The sequence below is a fragment of the Diadema antillarum genome, unplaced genomic scaffold (genome assembly GCF_040938485.1).
Source record: "Diadema antillarum isolate AM-2024a unplaced genomic scaffold, OU_Dant_1.0 seq00000915_RagTag, whole genome shotgun sequence".
NCBI classification, from domain to species: domain Eukaryota; kingdom Metazoa; phylum Echinodermata; class Echinoidea; order Diadematoida; family Diadematidae; genus Diadema; species Diadema antillarum.
In genome coordinates, this window is record NW_027271769.1 from 932,167 (window position 1) to 957,765 (window position 25,599).

Sequence of the window (25,599 nt, forward strand, 5' to 3'; positions counted from 1 at the left end):
GGTACATACTGTGAGGTTTATTGGCCCCTAAATCTTAACTCTAAATCTCAATCCATCTATTCACTCCGAAGTTTCTTGAGAAAAATGAAAATGGATCCAGTGGCGATTTTTGATGTGACAACACTTTTTATTAGCATTTAGCACTTTACTGAAGTTCAGCACTCTAAACACAATTATGCCCCAGCATCAAACCTAACATATCTGACTGATAATTATTTTGAAGTTCTCAACCAGGAATGACATTATGCTTTTACGCTATTATAGCAGAAAAATTATTTTTTTTTTAGTTTTTTAGTTTTTTGTACACAATCAGTTGAAAACTGTGAGGTGATGACATCATCAGCTCACTCATTCACATATTCATAGCAACTTCGAGAACTGTTTTGTAAAAAATTCCAAAAATTGACAGCTTCATAATTTCCTTCATTTTTATCCAATTTTGATCACATTTCCACTGTTACACTGATGAAATATCTCATTTTCCCCCGTTTTTTTTAGACTAACATTTAAGTGGTCCAGAATTGCCCTTCAAGTCAAACATGGTTATAATCATCTGGCCACTTGTCTTCTTTCTACAGACTTCAGAGGACCTGACGAGCTCACAGACGAAGCTGGCTCACTCTGAGCTATCCCTCCAAAACAGTCAGGACCAGCTAGCCTCCACTACCAGGCAACTGGAGAAATTGGAGGAGGACTTACAGTCCACCAGAGACAGCCTGGACACCAAGACTAGGGAGGCTGATGAATTCCGAGCAAGTAGCGAGAAAGTGAGTGATTCATCGAGTGTGTTTGTGTGTGTGTGTGTGTGTGTGTGTGTGTGTGTGCTTATCTCTCATTAAGTTCACCCAGTTTCTACTTCTTATGCACAAAGGTAGTCGTAGAATATCTAGATAAACATTTCCAATTGTAAATGTAATGTTACTGTAGTGACAGCATTTAATCTTCGCATAAACTGATACTGCATTATATCTGAAGCTATAATAAATGATGATTTTGTCATATCAGATGATATACAGGTTTTCTGTAAACGTATGGGATCTTAAAAAAATTTTGATGCATGTTGCAAGGTGTTGGTCTTTAAGCTCTTATATGATACAAAGTTTTATCGGACTGTTTAGCTATCCGAGATTTACAGTCAAATGTGAATGATTGCAAGTCGAAGTATGTCATTCTTCAAGGAGAGATTTTGTTTTTGTTTTTTTATTCAAAATGTTTTGACTGCACTGTTCTGTCTTTTTCAGTCAAACCAAGAGAATTTGACAACAATTTCAAGGTTGCAGAAGGAAAAGGAGGAAGTGGAGGCATTACTCTCTCAAGTAAAAGTGCAGTTGGAAGCTCAGGTATCATTTTAGTCCTCTCCAACATCCTCCCCCATTGTCCCTTCCACTAATCCTCCTCCTCCCCCCCCCCCCTCCCCATCATCCCCTTCCCAATCCCTGATCCCTGTTTATTCCTCATCACACAACTGACATGGATGTATTAAAGAAACATGAAGAAAAATATGTCTATCATTCTAAGTTCATGTTTCAACTCAATTTTGAGTCTCAACATCGACACTCTTTTTGTATTTACTTTTTTCAATTTTCAATAAGTCCTCAACTTTTTGCCAGCTTGCTCAGAAGAATATCCATAACGCTCATTGACTGCTGTGCATGTGTTACCTAGCAGGAGATTATTTTTCACAAGAAATTCATTCTTGAAAACACTGTTTATAAAGATATTCTGCCAAATATAAGTGTTCTCTAAATTGCACAGTAAATCCAATGACACAGCAGACTCTAATAAGTCCTCCAAATTCTTGCGTTGTCAAATATTTTGTAAGAACAATTTTGAAATGTATGTTTCTTTCAGGATCATCTACCATGCTGTATATCACTCACTGTATTTAATGCAAGTGCAGTCTTTGAATTCGTTACATTGTTTGATGATGAGTGTGGTGAACTAATTGTGTAGTTTGTGTGATACTGATTTAATTCGTCCAAAATAATCATGTATTAATGTCAGGCAAACTTTACTACACCATCATAAGAAGATTTCCATGCCAAGGAGAAGATTAACATTTTTTTCCTTGTATTTTGACACCTTACACCAGGTTGACACATTGACAGGAGAAAAGACAAAGCTTGTGGAATCCTTGAACACAACTCAAGCCTCGCTGCAACAAAAGGAAGAATACATCAAGCAACAAGGCGATAAACACACTCAGGAACAGGTACAATCCATCGAATGATTATTTGCATCATGTGTGTGATTTTTATTCAGTCACATGTTATTTTCAGTTGCGTGTTAGCATACATCAATGTATGGTGTTGCCATAGTGACCAGGATTGCTTTGATTCCTGCTTTATATGTTGCTGCAACTGTCCTATTATCTTGGAACAATTCCTGGCTAAAAACCTAGAATCAGAAGCTAGCATTTACGTGTCATCATAGTCGTCATGACTTTCAGGGTGTTTGCATACTCCTGTATACAAAATGATCCTTTTCTCAGTGTTTGTGCACCTTAAACACCCTATGGTACACTGTAAGTGTTCTCAACAATCCTTTCATTTATCTCTGAATTAATATATGACATTTTCGTTTAAACGTTTATCTGCATCCTGCATCTTTTCATTTTCTCATCTCTTCATCACAGGCAAAGCTTACAGAGGAGATGAAGGCCAAGCTATCACTAGAAGAAGCCAAGTCTAAGGAATTATTGACAGCCATGGAGGCTACACAACTCCAACTTGTGGAGGCAAAGGTAATTTGTTGAATGCTATATATATACATACATACACAGCCACAAAGCCCCTTTCCTTTTTCAAACTTTTCAAAGTTTACATTATTGGTATGCATATTCCACCTTTTCCCCTTTTTTTCATCCTATACATGAATCTTGCTGGGAACATAAGTATGCATAAGTGTGACTGCATTAGGCAAAACATTTCCAGCGTGTGATTAGGTAGGTATGGGAATGTTGATCATTCTTTTAAGAACTATTATTATGTTGGATGGGTTTCTGCAGTCTGGCTTGGCTGAGAAGACCCAGTCGGAGCTGACTCTCACAGACCGGGTGTCTGAACTGGAGGCTAGCAGGATTTCCGTCCAGATGGAGCTGACAGCGGAGAGAGAGACAGTGTCACGACTCCGGAGGCAGGCAGAGGATCAGGACGCAGCCATTGCTCAGAGTGTGAGTTCTTTCTTCATCTTCTTTTTGTCCAATCCTACTCCTCCTCCTCCTCCTCCTCCTCCTCCTCCTCCTCTCTTCTTCTTTGTCTTCTTTCTTTTTCTTCATTCTTTTTCTTCTTTCTTTCTCTTCTTTTGCTATTCTCCTTCTTCTCTCTCTTCTTTCAAGGGGATACTGTAAGAAAGATGAATTGAGGAATATCTGGTAAAGATTACAAAATTAGTTGTGAAATTTCCATTTAATCAGAGCAGTTGAAAATCAAATTTCAAACGACTTCATCTTCTTTGAGTTTTATGTGATATTTTGCATTAGCTTGTATACTGATATGAATCTGTATGGTGCTGTATTTGTGTGTTGTGATGCATATTCACCAGCTAATCAAGTATCCAAATCAAGTCTAAACACTATCTTTTCAAATACATTTCTGTACCTAAGCTTCAAAGGGAATCACACATACCTCATTTGACGCGGTTCTGTTCATTAACGAAAGGAGTTTCTCAGACGTTGTCAAATGATGTGAGTCAGTTTTCCTACCATTCTTTAATACAATAACCCTATCTGAATTATTACACCATAGATTGCAAAGTCTGAGCAGCTCGAGCAGCAGCTTCAGTCCAAAGAGAGTGTCCAGAAAGACCTGCAGCAGAGAATAGAGGTAAGGGGCATGTCATTCTTTCTTCTTTCAGCATTTTTATGAGCTTGTTCTGCTCATGAAATATCAGTATTGCTTGAAAATACGCATACTCTCATGCACACACTCATGTAGGTTTGTCTTCCTGCAAGCTTACAGTTTAAATCAACGCTGTAAGATAAAAGTAAGTGTAAATGATGGGTGTCAGAGTTCATGTTTTGTATATTTTTTTCCGAGTGGTATAAAATATTACAAATGACATTGTGCTTTTTTATTTTGAGAAGACTAGTAGCTGTCCACCTATTTGTCACTCTTTAGATTATTTCAGCTTACATTTTCCTTGTGTTCCTTGATTAGTGCCATTGATTTAATTAATATCTTACATGCTGGCAGGGTTTTTTGTGTTGATTCAACTTGAAAATAAAAAGATGAATTTATAACTTTGATATCACAATTTATGTGCATTGTTGATTCTGTGTATGTTTCATTTTACAGTGCATTCCTGCATCATTTTCATAGACCAATGTTCCTTTATATTGATATTCATGAATTTTTGTGTGTTTGTTTTTTTCAGGTTTTGGGGAAGGAATTGGCAAAGGAACGTGAGCTGTGCAAGAACTATGAATCCCAGGTCATCAAACTGGAGGCCAAAATCAGGGTAGGCAAGCTAGCAACAGTCCGACACCTTCCTTGTAACTCAAGCCTTCCCTGTACTGTTTAGAATGTGTCCTTTACTGCAAATTGAAAAGATTCCAAATGCACCTTGTTGTATGTTTCTACAAGGAGATCTTAGTATTTGAATGAAGTATTTTGACTGACAGAAGTAAGAACATTATTACCTCCGCCAAGAGAGGAGGTTATGTTTTCGTTACCGTTGGTTTGTTTGTTCGTTCGTTCGTTAGTTAGTTAGTTTGTTTGTTAGTTAGTTTGTCCATGTGCAAAGTAACTCCAAAAGTGGTTTTAAACCGGATTGAGATGAAACTTGCAGGAAAGGTTGAGAATGACACAAGTAACAAACCATTAACTTCTGGTAATGATCCGAGAAATTTGGGGGAATTTATGAAGGATTTTTGATATTTTGCCAGGTAGGGTCAATGAACTTGGAGTTCAGGCTGCGCGTATGCTGAGGTTTGCCTGCGCGCACTAAAGTGCGTGCTCTAGTTTCTGCTGGGTCGAGGCACGCCGTGCAGCTCAGGGTATATGACGTAACAAAGGCTTCTATATTGGGAAATCGGGCGACTTTCAGCACCGATACTGTGTGTACATATGATATCTCTATGGAAGAACAAGATCAGTGGTGAAAATAAGCTGCATACTTGGCGGATGTCTGCGCTCTCAGAGTGCTTTTCTAGTTATTATGATTGAGGACAAGTTTTGCGTCATGAAATGGTGAGAATGTATCATGACTTGATTCATTTGATCCTATGTGCAATCTTTCTCTCTTCAAGACCCACTAGCATTGAGAGAAAAGGGTGGCCCAAATAGATCCAGCTTTATTCTCTGCTCACCAGGGTACATTTGAAATCCATGACTAATGTAGCGTGTTAGAAAAGAATAGCCCATCCACGAATATGCACATTGAAGCATAGTACTACGCTCATCACTGACATTCAACTTCAGTGGAGGTTCTTCAGCTGTGTGTGTACTTTAACATAAAGATCAGTGATAAAGCTACACACAATTCTTTACAGGGATTCTCAAATACAGTACACTCCCGTTATAAGGTAGTCGTTTGGACCAGCGATTTTCTTTCATTATAGCCGAACAATAAAGTATAGAAAGATATATAGATCATTTGATCATTTGGGGACCTGAACATTTACTTTGTTGTAACAAAAATTTTAGTATAACCATGTTCTTTATAATGGGAGTGCACTGTATATCCAAATGGCTAGCCTTCCTATTCAACGCATTTCCACGCTACTTGGTCTTTAAGAAGTAGGAAATGGTGAGAGCCCAAACTTTGATACCTTCGTTAGGCAACATGCAATGCCATGGATTTTATCATCTGATTTCTGCCTTGCAGGAGCTGGGAGACAAATCGTCCGCCCTTCAGGGAGAGGTGGAGAGTCTCCATGCCACACTGACCAAGACAGAAGCCGATCTGGAGAGAGTGTCGGGGAGTGAGGCATCTCTCATGAGCAGCGTCAAGGGTTTGCAGGAGGTATGGTGGCTTTGGTTGACAGTCCACTCACAAGAGAATGGTGATAAAGATGATAATAGTGCTAAAGTTTGATATAGAGACATTCCATGACCGTAGAAAATATCAATATGCTTAGCAGATACAATGAAACATTCAACAGAAATATTATGTGCTTTCAAAATTACTCAGTGCTGCTAAATGGGCAAGGAGCGATCTATTTGCCAACCAATATGAATGACAGATTCTAATAAAAGATCAATTGAATTGATGACTGATATTCAGTTCATGAGAGTGCAAGTGCAGGAAAACAAATGTGGGAATCCTCATTACTAGTCTAAACTACCTTGGACAGCTGCTAGATTTGACTTCCCTGCTCACTAGACAGTTAAACACTTTCTATGCCAGGGTCTTAGGACAGTGTGTGCAATGATGTGAGGTGTTCTGTGCCAATTAGCACTCAGAGCACACCAAGGATAAAGGGGCTATTCCAATGGACAATCCAGTGAGCCTTATAACTCATGACTGAGCCATCAGTTGACACACATGGATGAAACGGGAGAGTAGTTATCTAGTACCACGTGCCTCGTATTCCAAAGCTCTTTCATACTTTTCACCTCATTGGCAACGTAATTCCTGCCTACCTCTCCTGTCAGCATGAGGACACCATAAACCTGAAATTCACGCACAAGAAAAAAATGCAGACTTAATTGTGAATCAATAATTGAATTTCATCAAATGGTAAGTGTGTGTGTTCTTCAATTTCTTGTGGCAATTAGGTGCTTCACCATTTTATCATATCCTCTCTTTTTTTCAGATTAAGACATCTCTAAACAAAAAGGTTGAGACCTTGGAGGAATCTTTAGAAACAAGCAAAAGAACATTCAGTGCAGAAAAGGTAAGAGAAAGCAAATCATTTTACTGTCTTTAACAACCATTTTTCATGTGCAAATCTGCTTCATAAAGTTAAATGTCAGAAGTGATAGAAAGCACCATGTTTGATGAAGCATACCTAATATCTTACCAGCTTTCAAGAGATGGCTTCATTTTTGTCTTTTGTTCATCAGCTAGAAATGATCCTTTCTTATGTCTGAGTTACTGAAACCTTATGATTTGTGTGCTAAGATCAGACACATTATATAGGAATTGGATTCTGCCCCCTTCAGTCTTCTGATGTTGTTGTGACTTTCATGCTATCAAATGTCTCTAATCTATCATGCGTTTGGTTCCTCACATCACACAAGCTCCAATTACAAAGATTTATCCCTTTTACACAGAGGCTCTGTTTCTCTGGAAAATAGACAGGATAAGTTCAGACCTAGTAAGATGCCAAGAGATGCACATTTTTAAGTAAGGGGCAGGAGGTTTAGTGGAAATTTTTTCCCATTTCCCATCATTGTTTCAACTCAGATATGCCGAAGTGAGGAAGAAGAGAATTTAATAGGTTAGGAATTATTTGAGCAAGGCTGTTCATATGCTGGTTTTCTATCTCTAGGTTTCCTGTTTTCATCCTCAAATTCATCATGGAGTAGTCTTACTTCCAGTAGTGAGAAGGAGTTGAGATAGTAAGATTAAAGCCATAAATCTCAATCGGAAGGGAGTGTCACTTCCAGTTCTGAAGAGGAGTTGGAATTGCAAGGATATTTCCTGTTTTTCTTGATTCACAGGCTAGTCTTACATCTGAGCTTGAGAAGGAGAAGGCAGAATCGGCAGAGCTGAGAGAACGAAAGAATAATCTTCAGACAGAGTTGGAGGAAACACAGAAGACATTGCAGACCGACAAAAATGAGCGAGCGAAGGTATTCCTGTCAAAGACATTTTGATTATGTGCATGTGTGCGCTGTGTGAATTGACATTGTGCAATCAAGATACATGAAATGCAATCTTCAGATGAAATTTTCGGGAGACTGGTCTGCCTCCAAAAGAAAAATATGTGACCCGCCACAACAAAAGGATTCTAAAGTCGCTGACGGGTGAGCCGAGAAAATCGAATTTGAAGTCAGATCATCAAAATTGGTCAAAATCGATCAGATTTTTGTGTTTGGCATAATTTCGTAGTCTAAAGTATCGTCTATCATCTGCCCAAATTTCGAAGCTTAAATGAGCAAAGGAAAGGCAAGAAATTAGCGTTTTTCTGGGCCATGATTTTCGGACTTTCAACAGAACAGAAGCATGCCCAAAGATTTGGATTCAGCGCTGCAGCTAGACCACAACATAGACCACTGGTGCTTAGCTTGAATGAACATCTCAGAGCTTGCTAGGAGCATACCTTGTATCATCAAGGGGTGAAAACTGTCTCGTTTCCCCGTGATCATGATAATGTCGGAAGAAAAACTTTGGAGGCCATTTTCTCAAAATGCTGATTTCCTAAACCACTCAACATGGCTGATAAAATCATCGATATCTCTGCAACCAAGTACTTTTATGAGTTGTGTTATATATGAAATTATAGTGGAAGAGTAGGGGAATAATGTCATGTTATTTTCAGAAAATCACCCTCCCCCGACTTTCGGATCATTTTGTTCTAGCGGGTCGCATATGTGCGACTGTCACGGTGTGAAATCAGTCTTGATACAAGGCTAGCTCTTTGCTCTGCTGCTCCCCTTTGCAGGAGGTTGCCTCTCTGCAGGAAGCCAGGCAGCTGCTGATCAGCCAGAAGCTGGGACTGCAGTCGCAGCTGACCGACAAGGAGAATGAGCTGACCAAGGCCCTGGCTGACCACGAGGAGACCAAGGAGGTGTCCAAGAAGGTGCAGACCATGCTGCGGGACGAGAACGACGCCTTACAGTCCAAGCTGGTGAGTGTGGGCTGGATGGGTTTACTAATATATTCAAATTTATACAGAACTTGTTTGTGGGACATATTCATAAGCCATGTCATTCACCTATCCCCAGAATTGCCACATCTCTCTTGATTTCTTTTTCATTTTCCATCTGACAAAGTGGCTAGATAGCTTATTTTTAGCTGCACAACTTGTTCTTCGGTGGGGTCCAGTTCTGAGTGCTGGGGCGAACCACTTCACAGGGTTTTGCACCCTGCTCTTTACGTTTAGTGAATGAGGCAGGATCTTTTACTTCCATGTGTTGTGACTCTGTCACACACAATACCTCCATTTTGTGTCCTATCCAAGGGACAAAGTGTTTTGCCTCTGCATACTGGAGGGAACGGCATGATTACACACAACAGTACTCAGTAAGACTCCTTTGGATTCAAATCCTCGCCCAAACCCGAGTCATTCCATGGAAAGGCAGGTACACTACTAACTGAGCCACCTTGCCACCCTGTATTCTGCTGGGGGCTTCCTGAAACATAGATATCTCTTTGTGTCTGGATAAGAGAATATAAAAATCACCCTGAATGGGGACTAAAACTTTATTTTTGCCTATTTTGATGAATGTGACACACAAGTACAATGTACCTCCTTGATTGCTCTTAGGAACCTCTGATTTTGATAGGGTAATGTTTGTGACCCTGTTTGTTCCTACTAAATGCATTTCAATCCTAGGAAAATGGTTAGCATGCATTTGGTAGCTGCTTAGTTGAGCAAGCATTGGGGTGGCCTTCTGATTTTGTAGTTGTATGTGTACCGGTAAGCATGGGCAACCTAATCAAGCATTAATTCTGCCGTAACTACTGTTTTCTTGGTAGATTGAATTTAATTTGAAAGTATAGAATGCAGTTGAATTTGAAAGTATAGAATGCAGTTTCGATTACAACAAACCACAGATGTACTTGTGCCAAAGTCTAGTATCAAACCTGCATATACAAAGGCAGGTTTGTTGGTTATACCCCAATTCCACAGAGATTTTCTCTCATCAGAAGCTAAGTTTATCGCTTGTGGCCACCCACTGAAGTGTATAGAATCACAGTCCGATGGATCTGACTTGTGTCGGTGGACTATCAGGTCAATGTCAGACATGTCGGGCGGTGATCCAATGAAGCAAGATCTTCTGATGAGGATCAGGCGCGGCATGTCTGACACTCATCTGATACTCGACCAACCAAGTCGGATTCATCAGAGTGTGATCCAATACACTTCGGTGGGTGGCTGGAAACAACAATCTTTGCTTCCAATAAGTAACCGACGAGGAAAAATCTCTGCGGAATGGGGGTATGAAATGTACAAGTCGTGTTGAGGACATTATTTACATATGCCAAATACAGGCAGCGGAGACGCAAGCCAAGGGCGAAATGGAACGTGAGAAAGAGCAACAGGAGCAACGTTACAACATGCAGCTTAGCGCCCTCAACGAGAACCTGGGCACGCTGCGCAGCGACATGATCCAGGCGGACACTCGCTGCAAGGAGCTTGAGAAGACGGTGGATAACCTGACGGGGGAGAAACACGGTAAGAGCTTTAACCCTTTTCGTGCTTTGAGTGCTGACTGGCACAGAACAGATATGTCATCCCATAGTATTGTACACACTGTTCAAAGTCTCTGGTACAGAAAGGGTTAAAAGGGTTATGGTTGTAACAGGTTTTCTTCTCTTCTCATGGATCTAATATTTATGACAGAAGACTTCTGTCATCCTCCATGTATTCTGACACCCTTTTTTCTCTTGTAATAGAATACTTTGTCTTTCACTACCATTCAGCAACCTGGAGGATAATTCAAGAAATGTATCAGCATGTTGTTTTTTTTTTGTTTGGTGCTATGCAAGTAATCATACAGCCAAAAGCTTATAGTTATGAATTGATCAGTATGAAGAAACATGTAATTAACTCATTGTCGGCATGAACTTGGTTGGATCTGTACAAAGGCTTTTGGGGGTTTACAATCTGATGAGGAATGGGTTGTCTCCGTATTTTGACAGTAGTTTGTAAAGCACAAACCCTTGTCAGTCATAGAGAAGTCTGTGCCAAAACATCTTTTATATTCCCTCCACTGTAACTGCTCAATTGCGAGCAACTATAGTACAATGTACATGTCCTATGGAACAGTGCCAGTGGTGCATGTAGTCTTTTTGGTGCAGACTCCTTTATGACCGACAAGGGTTTGTACCTGCAAACTATTTTGACAGTGCCATCATACAGATAGGTTGTACATGCACATCCTGCGATACATGGTTCATCAATTTTTTCCTTCACTAGTACACATGTACATGGATCTACAACTTAGAGTATATGAGCATCTATGTTTATTTCCCTTTTGTTTGGGTTTGAAATGTGCAGAAGTGAAATAGACAAATAAAACTGATATTCTCTTTCTTGATGCCAGTAATGGAGGCCACCTTGCAAAATAGCCAGGATGAAAGGAGAGCTCTACTAGAGAGGTAAGTCAAAATGAAAACACAAAATTCTGTATCACAAGAAATGATTTATCTGTTCTTTCATAGTCATTCATGCAATACGCATGGTGTGCTTTGATACATTAAACTTCAAGTCTTAGAATATGATTGTGTTTATGTAATAGTTTATTTAAGTATTCATCATATAATTAAGCAGTTGTTAATTGAGAGCTAGTGAAGAACTGTAGGCAGAATACTTGCAAATTTTCACTCCAATATATTTACTTTTGTCATGTGCTATGTGATGTGGTATTTTTCATTAAATATTACGAATCCTTAAGTGGTATTGCATATCTCATTTGTTATGATATTGACTTCATTTATTATTTATCACATGCTTTAATTTGCAATGGAAATAAAGTATGTTATACACATGTTATAATATTAACAATGGCAAATATTTGCAACATGCTGCTGAAATTGTAGAGGGTAACAAGTAATGTTCATGTAGTAGAAGGAACAAATGAATTAAGCCAGCCCCCCAAATCTCATGTCCCCTTCCCCCACTTATCTTCCTAAACCTCCAGGTGTCTAGCCAATGAGAAGGATGTGGAGAAGCTGCAGTCGACCAACGCCGAGCTACGCCGCAAGCTGGACAATGCCGTGGCTGCCATGCATGAGCTTGGCCGGGAGAACCAGTCGCTGCAGATCACCCAGACCAAGAACCAGAGCAGGAAGTGGACCGACGACAAGGAGGTCCTCAACTGCATGTCCTGCAACAAGGCCTTCTCTGTCACCAATCGCAAGGTAATCCCTGGGACTATCCTCTGGCCTTAAACTCTTACTGGGCCCTTGGACCTCCTTACCTCCCCTTTCCCCCCCCCCCCCCAAAAAAAAAACAACAACAACAACAACAACAACAACAACTACTAATTAACCTATGACCCTACAAGGACAAGTGTGACCTTGCGTCACAACACCAAGAAAAGTCTCATGAATTTGAAGAAAACAAAATTTTCATGAATTTGAAGAAAAGTCTTCAGATACAATTTCTGTTTGTTATAAGGTCTAATTCTGAACAAGATTCTCAGTTTTAAAATGACATGCATCTCATTAAGGTTGGATGTTTCTAACCCAATTAAACAAATGATGGAAAATCTATTGTTGTGTGGATTCAAGCAGCTTTGAAGTGGAGGGTCTATGCCAGCACACTAGCCCACCCTGTATCATGTGTTGAATCAATGGAGATTTGGTAAACTCTGTGGTAACCATGGTGATGGAATTTTCAGAATGACGTGAAGCTTTTCACGCACACAACATTTTTTTTTTTTTTTTGGTGATTATGTTTAAAGGAAACCAAAACCCAAAGAGGAATGTGGATTGAGTGAAAGCAGCAACATTAGTAGAACACATCAATGAAAGTTTGAGGAAAATCGGACAATTGATGCGGAAGTTATGCATTTTTTAAAGTTTTGGTGTTGGAACCGCTGGATGTGTGTGTGTTTGTGTGTGTGTGTGTTTGTGTCAAATTTAGGTTTGGAAGAAAAAAAAGCTGGATCTACAAAAACTGCTAAAAGCAAGTCTCATATTATGCTTCCAACCTTCAAAGATAAGTAGAGGAAAGGTCACTTTTTCAGAAAACACCAGAGCCAAAATCAGACCAAAAAACACATACTTGCAAACGTACAGAACAACTTTTTTTGCAGTTTTATTAAGATGCTCGTGTAGAATGAATATTGTCGCTTGTATGCAAGAGAAAGGGGTTTGATATTATGGTGTGGGACCACTCAATGCAGACATTAGTAGGAGCCAGCTTGTTTTTTTATCTGTAGCAGGACAACATGCACAGCAAATAACAGATAGACTTGCCATGTTTCCCATGCGGGTCACAAAATACTAGATACGATACATAATGCTTCCGACAAAGGAGCTATTTCTATGTCATACATAATTTGCTAGATGTACCGTGTACATGATATATGTTGCGGTATTTCTGTTCTAACAAATTTTGCAGTATCAAAAACTTCAGAAAAAAAAAACCTATTTCCTCCTACAACAGAGAAACACAAATGTACTGTATAACACCTCCAAGATGGTAAATCACTGAATTCTTCTCCTGAAAAGCAATGCTTATTACCTCCACCAAGGATATTATGTTTTTGTCGGCATTGCTGTGTGTGTTTGTTTGTTTGTCTGTGTGTTACTGCAAAATATCTGAACAAGTTGGGAACGGCTTTTTGTGAAACTTACAGGAAATGTTGATATAATGACACAAGGAACAGATGATTCAATTTTGGTAGTGATCCAGGAATCTTTATGAATTTTTGAAGGATTTTCTTTTCTCTTTTGGCAAATAGGGTCAGTGAACTTTGGAGTTCAAGATGCGCGCATTTGAAGTTTGCATATGTGCACTAAAGAGCGAGCTCTGCATGGTGCGCCGAGCTCTGCATGGTGCGCCGCGCGCAGCATAGCAAGAAGCTGATGAGGTAAACACAATGCTTATTTATCATTGGGAAATTGAGCGAATTTTAGCATGCGTGCATGATACGTGGAAATGAGCTGCTTGGCGGAGGTCTGCGCTCTCTCAGTTCTTTTCCAGTTTCACATTCCATCTCTGTGGTACTTGATTATGCATGAAAATACTCACAAGCAGGATTGTAGTGCTAGTCCCAATTTGCAAAATGTTGTACTTGTGTAATATGTGGTGTCATGACGCAAATCTCTCGTTTGAAGAGGCTACACCCCCGTAAATAATGCCAGTGTATATCTTGGCAATCAATGACTTAAAAACCAAAGATATAAAACACCTGTTTCTTGACCCTGGCCTAATCTAAGCATCAGTCATCGCCACAGCGCCACAGGGGGGCACCGCGAGAGGAGGAGATTGTTTTGGTTTTGGCATGGGCTATGTAACTCCTTCTTATTCCTGTATTTTCGTTATTTACGGGTCAATTTTTTTTCGTTCAAAATGTAAAATGGATGACCATAGAAATTCTCAATAGAATATAAAATTGAAAACTTTAGAAAGGATAGAGAAAATTGAGTTCACTTTGAATGGTCTGCCACAGGCAGATATCCTTATCATGCTCTTACATAATACGACAGCTGCTGTAGTCATTAAACCCTGGCTTGGCCTCCAGGTTTGTCACGCCTGAGCAGAAAGTTAATTTGCAATGGACAAGTACTTTGACTCCCAACTCTCAAACGAAAAATCGTTAGGGGGGGTATAGCACCCCATCAGCTTCGTTAAAGTGGGGTCTCGCCTCAAAAGAGGGATTGACGGCATGATAAAATATGAGTTTTCTTTATTCACTATGTGCTGTGTTTTACACGTGCAGTTTGAAGATGATGAAATATTTTCATGATGACAAGTTGACATGGTATTTGTTCTAGTTATGTCATTCATGTCTTGGCACCCGATTGGCACAAACTTTCTTACACAACAGTAATTGTATATTGGCAATGAGTGGTGTTAACTGAGATCTACTTGAAGAGATAATCCTCTTGTATTCCTCTACAAGTTTTCTTCAGCTAAACTGTGCATATTTTCACCCCATTAATTTCATCCTTTCCCTCGTATCTCTACAATCCACCTTCGCAGCATCACTGCAGAAACTGCGGCGACATCTTCTGCAACGACTGCTCCTCAAAGCAGGCCACGGTGGCCTCCTCCAAGAAGCCAGTGAGAGTGTGCGACACATGCTACGTGGAGCTGAACAGGTAGCCTGCCCACGGCCGTTGTTTAACCCTTAGTGTGCTCTTTGGATTGGCACATATGCTGGAGTGCTTTCTTTGCCAATTGAAACAGATGTCTGGAAGCTAGATGTCAAGAGAACAGAGAGCCCAATTTCCCCAATCCCACTGTGTCCCAATGGCCTTCCTGTTGGCCTGAGGCACATTGCTGCACCTGAGTGAGCTTTGCTGATTTTACAATGAGGTCAAGTTTGGAGGATTACTGACTGCTGATGAAAGAGCTTGGCAAGTTAACCCGTTTCTTCCGCAATGCTCCAAGAGCCTTCAATGCCCCCCAAATGAGATTCTTTTTGCAGGTCAACAGAGAACGGACAGGTTTGTGATCCTCTCTGCGAAAGCAGTCAGGCAGTACGTGTATCCCCTTTCCACAATCAACTGCATGTGCCATCGAACAATGCAAAATGTTGATAGGATGTAAGGTATGAACAGAGCATGTACTGATGAGCTCACGATTCCTTTTGGTATACAATGAAAGGGCACCTGAATAGGGTCAGCGAAAGTCAAAATTCAGTGAGCTCAGCCTTGAAATCTATGTACGTCTTCATACAAGTCTTATAGCAAAACAAGTGCACTACTCTGTTGAAAAAATATGAATTAGACAAAAATTCAGATAGCTTTGATACAGAAATAGAACAGATATTGATTGAAGAAACTCTAATCTTTCGATCAAAGTCATTTTTCTCATCAACATAACAAAAATGAATATGAAAATAAGGCCATAAATGCAGACACCTTCGTCTACATTTTGGGAAACTGGTATGCCAGGTTCCCGTTTATCAGTTGACACGATGGGAAACTGGTATACCACATTCCCGTAAGGAACAGGTTAAGCAATTAGTGCCTGCAGACGGGTCTAGGGCAATTACCCCCTGGGCAATTACCCCGGACCCTTCCCCTGGCCCTAATCCTAATCCTAATCCTGAACCTAATCCTAACCCTTACACAAACTCCTAACACTAAACCTAACCATAACCCTAATCTTAACTCTAACCTTACCACTAACCAGTATTTAGCCGGGGGGGTAATTGCCCTCTGGGGGTAATTGCCCGGATACGATTTAAAAGGGTTACCTTCTTTCTAGTCACCACTACACAGTTATACATGTAGCCTTCGTAGCCAGATTCCGGCATAGTGAGTCTTTCCAGATAGAGCACCCTCGTGTGATGTAGTCACAAGTCCATGCTTCCTTATCCAAGTTTATCCATGACAGCCCAAAAAGCTTGGTTCCGATTTGTCCAACTTGAACAGCTCAGCAACAGCCAATATTGCCAAACACACAGATTTCATATAGAACCACAATTTCAAGATTAGAAGTGCGAGAAATGGCTGTTTCAGTCCATCCGTGAATTGCTTTACAGCATTAAGATTTCTAATTTTTTTATTATACTAGATGCATGCTTCGTCTTTCTTTCTTTCTTTATGTCATATTATGTCATAGTTGTAAGTTGATGTTTTGCCACTGGTGGCAAAGGATTGTATTGTCTGAAGTCTAGAGGGAAAGGTCAATTTTTTCTCATTCAACTCTCATGTAGCCATAGTCTGAATCACCCTCATATCAAAAAGACAATACTTCTTCTGTAAGTTGGCTGCAGTATAAGAACCACCTTCGCGTCAAACAAGGAATACTTCCAAGGCATACTGGGTGTAGTATAAATCACCTTTGTGACAAAAAGATAATGAGTCCTAGGTAAACTGGCTGGAGTGGACAACTACTGTAAAAGTTGAAATTTTCGGGGTGTAGAAATTTTTACACATTTCACGCGACCAGAAACCGGCGTGAATGTAAGGCCATGTGAATATTTTTGCTTGATACTATATGTACCACTATGTAATGTTTTAATTCCATGGAATTAAAAACATGCAAAATTCATCTTAACTGGCAGAGGCGTGAAATATTACTCGTGCGAAAATATCCACTTTTACAGTACCCTACAAAGTATAAGCAAGTGTAAGCAATGTAACAAGAGAATTCAGCTCTTTAAAATTGTTAAAGAGCAATTACTTTGTTATCATGTGATGGACAGTTAAAGCTTGAAAGAATATCATACAAATGTGAGGCAGAGGTTTAACTGTAGTTTTGTACACAAGCAAGAATGCCTTTTAACACCTTTTAACTCTCTCTCTCTTTAGTACCTTTCAAATGTCCCAGTTTTAGAAAACCGTGTGGCCAGTTATGTTGTGTACGTTCCCAGTCACTTACGCAAAATGCATCGTGCTATTGAAAATTACTTCAACAGCAATACTCACCTTGCTTCTAGGATAAAGGGAATACAGAAGTGCCACAAGCAATTATAAATTTCACATGATGTAACTGTCTTTCATAAGAATGATGCATGTTATATATATTTTTCAGTCCAAGAAATGTGTTCGAATTCGTGAAATTCTTCCGTCGAGATGTTTTCATGCAACTGATCACAAATTACCCCACATTTTTTTATCATGGCTACTAAAACACTGATCAATTCAGTGCTTATTTACGTCGATGTAGGGCAATTTGTCAGTCAGTAGCAAGAAGTGTGTTTTCTCAAAGAGAGTTCTTTGAATCACTCAATTTTCAATATTTTGCTCAGCATTTGTTTGTGCAGCCAGAAGATTATGTTTCCAAAAGTGTGTAAATCCAGATATTAGCAATTGCCTGTTGGTTCAGAGTCCTGATTGTTTTGAGTACTTAATGTATAACGTGTCCTAAACTATGTATGCTTAAATTTAAAATCTTTGCAATGAACTGCCCACCATTATGCAATGAAGATGTGCTTATTAATGCTAATACAGCAGCTGAGAAACGCTTGCAGGGAATCAATGCATTTTGCCAGCCTTGAGATTTGGGAGGCGAATAAAGTTGCTCTCTCTCTCTGTATATACTTTACTTGGTTTTCATGTGATGTCCAAGATGGGCATAATAGGATTAATCTGGTTTGCTGTGATAAAGAGGAAATAGCTGTTTGTCTGTGTAATGAGAATCATTCATTACCACTGACCCTGTGAAATGGTCAGAGCAGCATCCATTGATTGACCAGCGTGATCTTATCTGATTAAAACACTGTTTAGTCCTTTCTGTACCAACCAGTCAAATTTCACATACAAACCTACAGACAGATAATTAATGCAGCAGGCAGAGGGTTAGTGAATTCTTTCCTATTGACTCATGCAGGCTCCATAAACCTTTCACTATCAACAGACCAGTTTGTTGATGTATTCATATCTGTGCATAATTATGTTCTGTAGGTAGGCGTTCAAATAGTATGCTCTATGCCATATCAGTAGATAGCATTCAAATTTTATGCATAGTTTCCAGATTGGGAAAAACAACCAACTCCCTGTTCCATACAAAGAATTAAGAGATGCGAGGGAGTTAGGGGGCATGAATAGCTCATTACAGGCTATTTACAAAAGAAACATCCCTAAATTCAACTACAGTGGTACATGTGGTCACATGTGGTCACAGTGGTCACATGCAGACATTGAAATCCTGCCATTAATCACCCTGAATATTTACCACTTTATGTGTTTTATCATGCCACATGAATTTGCCTTCTGATTATTACCCTTTGGTATGTGAGAAGTGGCAAATTTCACTCAACCTGGCATGGGTCAAGACAAATTAGAATCCCTCTTATGTTGATATTTAGTACACCTTCAAATCAGATGAAATCAACCTATTTCTATATTCATTTGAATATGAGAAAACAGTGGTAAAATGGAATGCCGTCAACGAATGTTTTTGATATTTTCTGAGATATTTAAAACTACAAGAATAAACAGTAAATCCAAAACAAATAATTTATTAAAAATGGTAAGAAAAGACAAGAATAGATAAATTATTTCATTGGATGAGGACTATTTCACAATCTAAAGGGTTAATTTTGGAGATATCACTGCCCTTGGCTAGAATGTCATATGACTTTGTTTTGTTTATTCTTTTGTTTTTATGAATATATCCATTTTTGTCCAAATATGTGTATTTAGGTTTATTATGTATAATCTGGCAGAATATGTATCTGTATATATGCAGAAATGTGTTTCCGTGTCTCACAGAACATTTGAGCAATCTCGTAACAATAGAAGAATACTAGAACTCAACAGTAAACTTGGACCTTTAGGTTTGACTTTCAGAGGATAAAACCACCCTGTATTTTGCAAAGCCCATGGTATGTTATCTTTTCACTGAGCTTAGATAGGTTTATGTACTTCTTTTTACTTTAAGTGCAGTGAAATATCGTGAAAGAGTATCAGAACTCAGTATATTCTCAATTCAATCTACTGTTCTTGTGTTCCTGCCTGATATGCTATGTCAGGTAATTAGCTTGACACGAAATTTCATAAGTCGTTTTACAATCTAACTTCAGTGTTTGCTTGAAATAAGTGTGCATTAACTTCATTTTCAATAAATGCTTTACTTTCATGTACATGTATACTTGATATATTCTCTGTACTTTTCAGACATAAATGTGTATGTAACATTCCACACAAATTGATAGAATATGGTTTCCATGTATTATTTTCTTCATATTTCATAGGTGCTACATATTAATTTTCATATATGGGCCTTTCTCGGTCAGTTGCAAATCTTGCGTCGCGAACTACTTCCTCAGTTTTCAACCAATTCCCATAAAACTTGGCACAGATGTGTGCCTTGGGTTGTAGATGTGCAAGACATATTTTTTGACAGTACCCAAAAGTACGTTGCCATGGTAACGGCATATTATGGGCAAAAATGGGTACAAATCTTGCGTCGCGAACTTCTCCCACAGTTTTTGATCAATTTTTATGAAATTAGGTACAGATGTTCATCTGAATATGTTAATGTGCAAGACACATATTTCCGCAGTGGCAAAAAGTGCGTTGCCATGGTAGCGGCATGTTATTGGTAAAATATAAGGCAAAATGCTTCATGGCAAAACTGCTTCATCAGTGTTCTTCCAATTCTCATGGAATTCATATTGAATGTTTGTCTTAGGATATAGGTCAGCATGACACATTTCTTGACAGTGACAAAAAGTATGTTGCCATGGTAACAGCTCACATATTATGAGCCAAAATGATGGAAAATTTTGTGTTGCAAACTACTTCCTCAGTTTTTGCCCAATTTCCATGAAACTTGGTACAGATGTGTGCCTTTGGTTGTAGATGTGCAAGACGCATTTTTTGACAGTACCCGAAAGTACGTTGCCATGGTAACGGCATATTAATGGCAGAAGATCAAGGAAAGATCTTGCGGATTTAACTACTTCCTCAGTTTTTTGACCAAAGCTTATGAAATGTGGCACACACCTTGATCTTGGTGGGAAGATGTGGAAGACATATTTTTCGGACGTGTCGGAAGCTGCGTTGCCATGGTAACGGCATATAAATGGCAGAAGATCAAGGAAAGATCTTGCGGATTGAACTACTTCCTCTGTATTCGACTGAAGCTCATGAAATGTGGCACACACATTGGTCTTGGTGGGAAGATGTGCAAGACATATTTTTTGGACGTGTCAGAAGCTGCGTTGCCATGGTAACGGCATATTTATGGCGGAAGATCAAGGAAAGATCTTGTGGATTGAACTACTTCCTCAGTTTTTTTGACAAAAGCTTATGAAATGTGGCACACACAATAGTCTTGGTGGGAAGATGTGCAAGACATATTTTTCGGACGTGTCGGAAGCTGCGTTGCCATGGTAACGGCATTTAAATGGCAGAAGATCAAGGAAAGATCATTCCTTGGGTAAGACTGTCGTCACGGGGCGGTGGTATTAATCACCTTAAGTGATATTTCTAGTTTGATTTAAAGCTATGACATGATTAGCATAAAGGAGTATACTGGAAGACTGTGCACTTTGTTGGAAATTTAGAAACAAGCGTAGTATTTGATTGATAGGATAGTGGTAATTTTTCGTATCCTTCATAGGGAAGCTTAACTAGCCAACTTCAAGAAGAGAGAGCCTCCAAGTAAGCCTTCACTGAAATATTGTTGAAATGTTAACACTCACTGCGCAACATGCATGTCACAATGTGAAATTGAAGAGATACTGTAAAAGTGGTTTCTTTCGCGTACAGAAACTTTCGCGGTTTCCATTGGTGCGGACTTTTTCGCGAGTGTTTAAATTCGCGGTCGGTAATGATAGCGTTGTACAAGCGACAAGTTCAAAACATTTTCGCGTGATGTTAAATTCGCGGTTCAACCTCAAAGCGCGAAAAGCGCGAAAATAAAACCACTGCGAAAGAAACTACTTTTACGGTATGCAGTCTTTGTTTTTTACTGTATGCCTCTGACTATTTTTTTCATTATGTTAATAGAAATATCTGTCACAGAAAGATTTCAAAAATGTTTGTCAAAGGAAAAATTTGCAGATAGATACTCTTATCATAGGACAGAATATTTGTCTCTTGTTCATTCTGAAAGCATAAATTCTGATATTACCTTACTTTACAATGAGAATTTTTCAATTTAAAAAAAAAATTAAGAATGAATACAAAGTGAATATCCATTGTAATACTTTGTCAACATTTTCCCCAGTCATAAAATTTTACACGCTAGAATGTTATTATCCAAAATTCAGTCAATTTTTATGTAAAGAAAGCATTTGTCCTGAATTTCTTCTTTTTTGTGGGAGGTCATAGTTTGAAGACAAATTGGTGCTTTACAGAATGGATCCTCTGGTTTGAAAATTCAAATTCAGGTTCCCTGGTATTTGATATGTCAAAGAGAAAGAAATGTAAGAAATTGGTTAAAGATTATTATCACTCTGAATCAGTGATTATGACTACAGTCTGTGAAGGACACAGCAAAGTTCTTCATTGCATACACCTTGCTGAGTAAACCAGACTAACAGTGCAGTTCGTGTTGATCAATGTGCTTCCATGGAAAAGAACAGGGTTTGGCACCAGAAGGTGGTTTTTCTGCCTTTATATATTTTCCATTTGAGATGGGGTTAAGGAGAGATGTTGAGCTAATGTGTGATAAAAGTGAAGTTTTGTTTTCAATTTGCCTGGCAAGATTCCAGCGTAGTCAAATCCACGTGCAGTCAAACCTGTCTATAGCGGCCACCCAATGGAGACGAAGAAAAAAGTGGCAGTTATAGACAGGTGCGTGCTATAGACAGGATTGTTAACATGGCTTTTCTCTGGGGGAAATTGTTTCTAGTGGCCGTATACAGCAGGTGGCCACTGTAGACAGGTGGCCGCTAAGACAGGTTTGACTGTATATTATAATCAAGATTCTATCCCATGTTAGGGACAAATGCTTGCATGTTTCCATGGAAACCAAACTGAGCATCTCTATTCCGAAATACTGCCAACAGCCCAGACCTCCCCCATGCTTGCCCAAGATTGCAAGAAACAAATGGTAATATCTGAAAAGGAGATGTCTATAGGTGCCAGCAGTACCCTCATACCCACCTATTCCCTCTTATATTTTACAGTCCAGTTTTTCATAGATAAGAAGTGGTATGTACATATCTTTTGAAAGAATTATGTTTCATGAGCAAGATTTGAAATGAATATTGCAATATTAATTTTCTGATGTGCCACTTCATGTCTCTCTCCGCTTTTCATAATTCATACATAGCCTTGGAATATATTTTCTCTGATAGATTAGTCAGCAATTTGTTAGATTTGAGAAAGAAGAAAAAATTGTTGAAAGAAACTGTATATATTTTAAAGACATCTAATAAAAGAATATAAACCTTGCCAAGAATAAATTGAATGTGTCATGCCATATTTTCATTTACTATGCAGTTGCTTCACCGTCTACATATTTTCTTTTCTCCCACACTTTGTATCTTGTCAACCTTGGAATGTAGGTCTCAAGTCTGGGGTGCTCGGGTCATCATCTCCCCCCCCCCCCCCTTTCTCTCTCTCTCTCTCTCTCTTTCTCTGTCTCTCTCTCTCTCTCTTTCTCTCTCTCTCTCTCTCTCTTTGTATGTATATGAAACATATAGATGTATGTGTGTGTATATATGTGCGTGCGTGTGTGTGTGTTATGTGTATACGTTCAAGATGAATTTTTTGTCATGTGAAATTGTAGAAATCAAAATTATTGAAAAACCAAAAAAAGTGTGTGCATATGAATATATAGATAATATATATACATATATGAATATATAGATAATATGTACATATATGAATATATATATACACACTGTATATATATATATATGTTCTTATATACAATATAACAATAATTTATTACATGACAGTATTTACTGCGTATGTAGATACATATTGTATGTATTACGTGTATGTATGCATATTATATAGGCATAATAGCTATCATACAGTGATTGTAGTACAAAGATTAACTTTGATATCAATATACACGGATTCGTGTCCACTGGTAAGAGAGGAACTGTTTTTGTTTTATTTTGTTTTTCATGTTTCCTTTTGAGTCATTAGAGGTAACCACTCAGAGACACTCAGAAACATCAAAAGCTAACAACCATAACACACTGCTAAATAGTTCAAACGACACTGCTGTACTGTGAAGGATTTTTTTATTAGAGTCATAGAATTATGTTAGAAAATAATCTCGTTTACGTGAAGGGAAATGACGTCTAACTCAATACTTTTCCTTGTTTTACACCCAAAAAAATAGTAAAAAGAAAGAAATAGAGAAATTGATGTCCGAGACAAACTTCATATTCAAAATATCTGACGATGTAGTGTTTTTGAATAGGTAAATAGGGTGCAGTTAGAAGTTTATCTTATATTAGGTTTGTTGTTTAGAGAGGAATAAGAATTGGTGTTGTAAGGTGCGATGAAATATATTTTGATGCGATTGGTACTCACGTACCTACACTCTGTTAAGAATGCAACTTTGGCATAACTTTTTTGTTAATGCATATACATGCACTATTTGGAGAATGGGCTACTGAGTACTTTATATCAACTGCCTGCCACTGCAAAATATCAATATCATTCTCATCAGAACAATAATTATCATTCAACGTCGACACCCTAATCCTTTCAACCCCGGGCCTGTTCTTCCTTCTTTAACTCTCGACCAAATTAGCATTGGAGAGTGAAACACACACATAAATCCTTTGTTTTGTTTTACACCATGTTCTACATGTGTCTTGCAATTCGGCTTGAAGTCACTTGTGTGCTTCAGATTGATTACATTATGAACTACTCATAACCAACAAAAAAAGAATGAAAATAATAAAAATATTAATAAAAAAAGAAAATCTCAGAAGTGTCGGGAATATTTGATATGTTGAGGTTTGCGGAAGAATGTCACTCGTCCAAGGAATTTAGTCCTCTGCGTGCCTTGAGTGCCTACTGGCATAGAAAAACCTTACAGTCTTGTACACGCTTTCAAGTCCCTGACACGGAAAGGGTTTATCCCCAAACGGACATTTTACAATAGAATAATATCTTAACAGAAACAGATATAAAAAATAATGAAATTGAATCTGACCAGTTTATCGATAGTCACTACATTTAAATACACACCAAACTTGCCAGAATAAACAAAAAATATAGGCATTCCGTGAGTATAAGCTGTAGTATTATCTTGGCCACGTTCAACATGAACAGTGGCTAGGTGTTCCATTTCTTACGAGACACGAAATTTCACTCAAGTTTCACCTAATTTACCTCCCCCCCCCCCCGAAAAAAAAGCAAAACAAAAACCCACATCTTTTCATCATAATAAAATTATTGTCAGAGACACGAACTTTATGTCCTCTCTTCCCTGTGAAAGTAATTTCTTACCGCAAATATACGAGAAAGGAAAATGACTACTATAAATTTCGGCAGTGGTGTAAAGAAATATACACGAAACATGAATTCGCAAAACCACGAGACCTCAGTCATGTGACCAAGACATCCTCTTGATTTGCCTACAGGGTGCCGTGCATAGTACCCAACTGACATTGCATGGTATTCCACAGTCCCAACTTAATCATAATGTGTCCTATTCCTCTCAAATTGTAACCGGCCTGTTGCACTTATTTGGCTATTTTCATTCAATGCAGTTTTGCCTTTCGGACAAACGCTGATTTAACACTATATTTTTGCTGTTCATGAATATAACTAAGAAAATTGCAACTAAATAAGATGACACAATATCATCATTTATCGTAAAGACCAAGGTTAATGCAACATTAATTTCATCTCGTAATCACTGTCTAGTGATAAAGCGTCGCATATTAAAAACATCATTGAAAAGTTCCTTTCATTGCCGACAAGGAAAAGGTTTACTCAAGTTTCATTTAAGATAGCATTCTATTGACGTTGATAAAATATAAATGAATCCTTATATACAATATTTACATTTTAATGCGCGGTGTATGTATACAAAGCTTTTTAGCTTTGAAACAAACACAAAAAGGAAACATTTTTATTGTAAAAGAAACTATTTCGGTGATTACAAACTTCATGGGAAATGGACGATGATAATTCGCCGATGCTGATAAACGCAATTTTATTGCCAACCACATGACGCTATAATTTCATTATTACTTAACTGTTAAAATCAAGAAGGTACGAGCGCAAACAATTACACAAACAAACGCACACACACAAACACCCACAAACACACACAAACACACACGCACGTAACTATGAATCGCCCATTTTTTGATTCCCCTATACATTGTACAAACACGCAAGTGCATGAAATACTCTCCTACAAATTCATCTACATCTTTGTAGATTTTGTGGTATATTTTTTGAGAGATCAAGGGATAGATG

At 38.6% G+C, this 25,599-nt stretch overlaps 1 protein-coding gene across 1 annotated transcript in view; it reads left to right on the plus strand.

Annotated features, from left to right (window-relative positions):
* Positions 1 to 15,003, plus strand: part of LOC139741298 (uncharacterized) — a 54,799-nt gene extending 39,796 nt beyond the window's left edge. The window contains exons 24-38 of the mRNA XM_071651887.1: positions 579 to 767; positions 1,242 to 1,340; positions 2,093 to 2,212; positions 2,636 to 2,743; positions 3,008 to 3,172; positions 3,747 to 3,824; positions 4,375 to 4,458; positions 5,827 to 5,964; positions 6,758 to 6,838; positions 7,608 to 7,739; positions 8,552 to 8,737; positions 10,105 to 10,288; positions 11,160 to 11,214; positions 11,757 to 11,976; positions 14,771 to 15,003. Coding sequence (XP_071507988.1) covers positions 579 to 767; positions 1,242 to 1,340; positions 2,093 to 2,212; positions 2,636 to 2,743; positions 3,008 to 3,172; positions 3,747 to 3,824; positions 4,375 to 4,458; positions 5,827 to 5,964; positions 6,758 to 6,838; positions 7,608 to 7,739; positions 8,552 to 8,737; positions 10,105 to 10,288; positions 11,160 to 11,214; positions 11,757 to 11,976; positions 14,771 to 14,893 — 1,962 coding nt within the window. The 3' untranslated portion in view covers positions 14,894 to 15,003. The remainder of the gene's footprint in view (positions 1 to 578; positions 768 to 1,241; positions 1,341 to 2,092; positions 2,213 to 2,635; positions 2,744 to 3,007; positions 3,173 to 3,746; positions 3,825 to 4,374; positions 4,459 to 5,826; positions 5,965 to 6,757; positions 6,839 to 7,607; positions 7,740 to 8,551; positions 8,738 to 10,104; positions 10,289 to 11,159; positions 11,215 to 11,756; positions 11,977 to 14,770) is intronic.
* Positions 15,004 to 25,599: the final 10,596 nt, after the last annotated feature.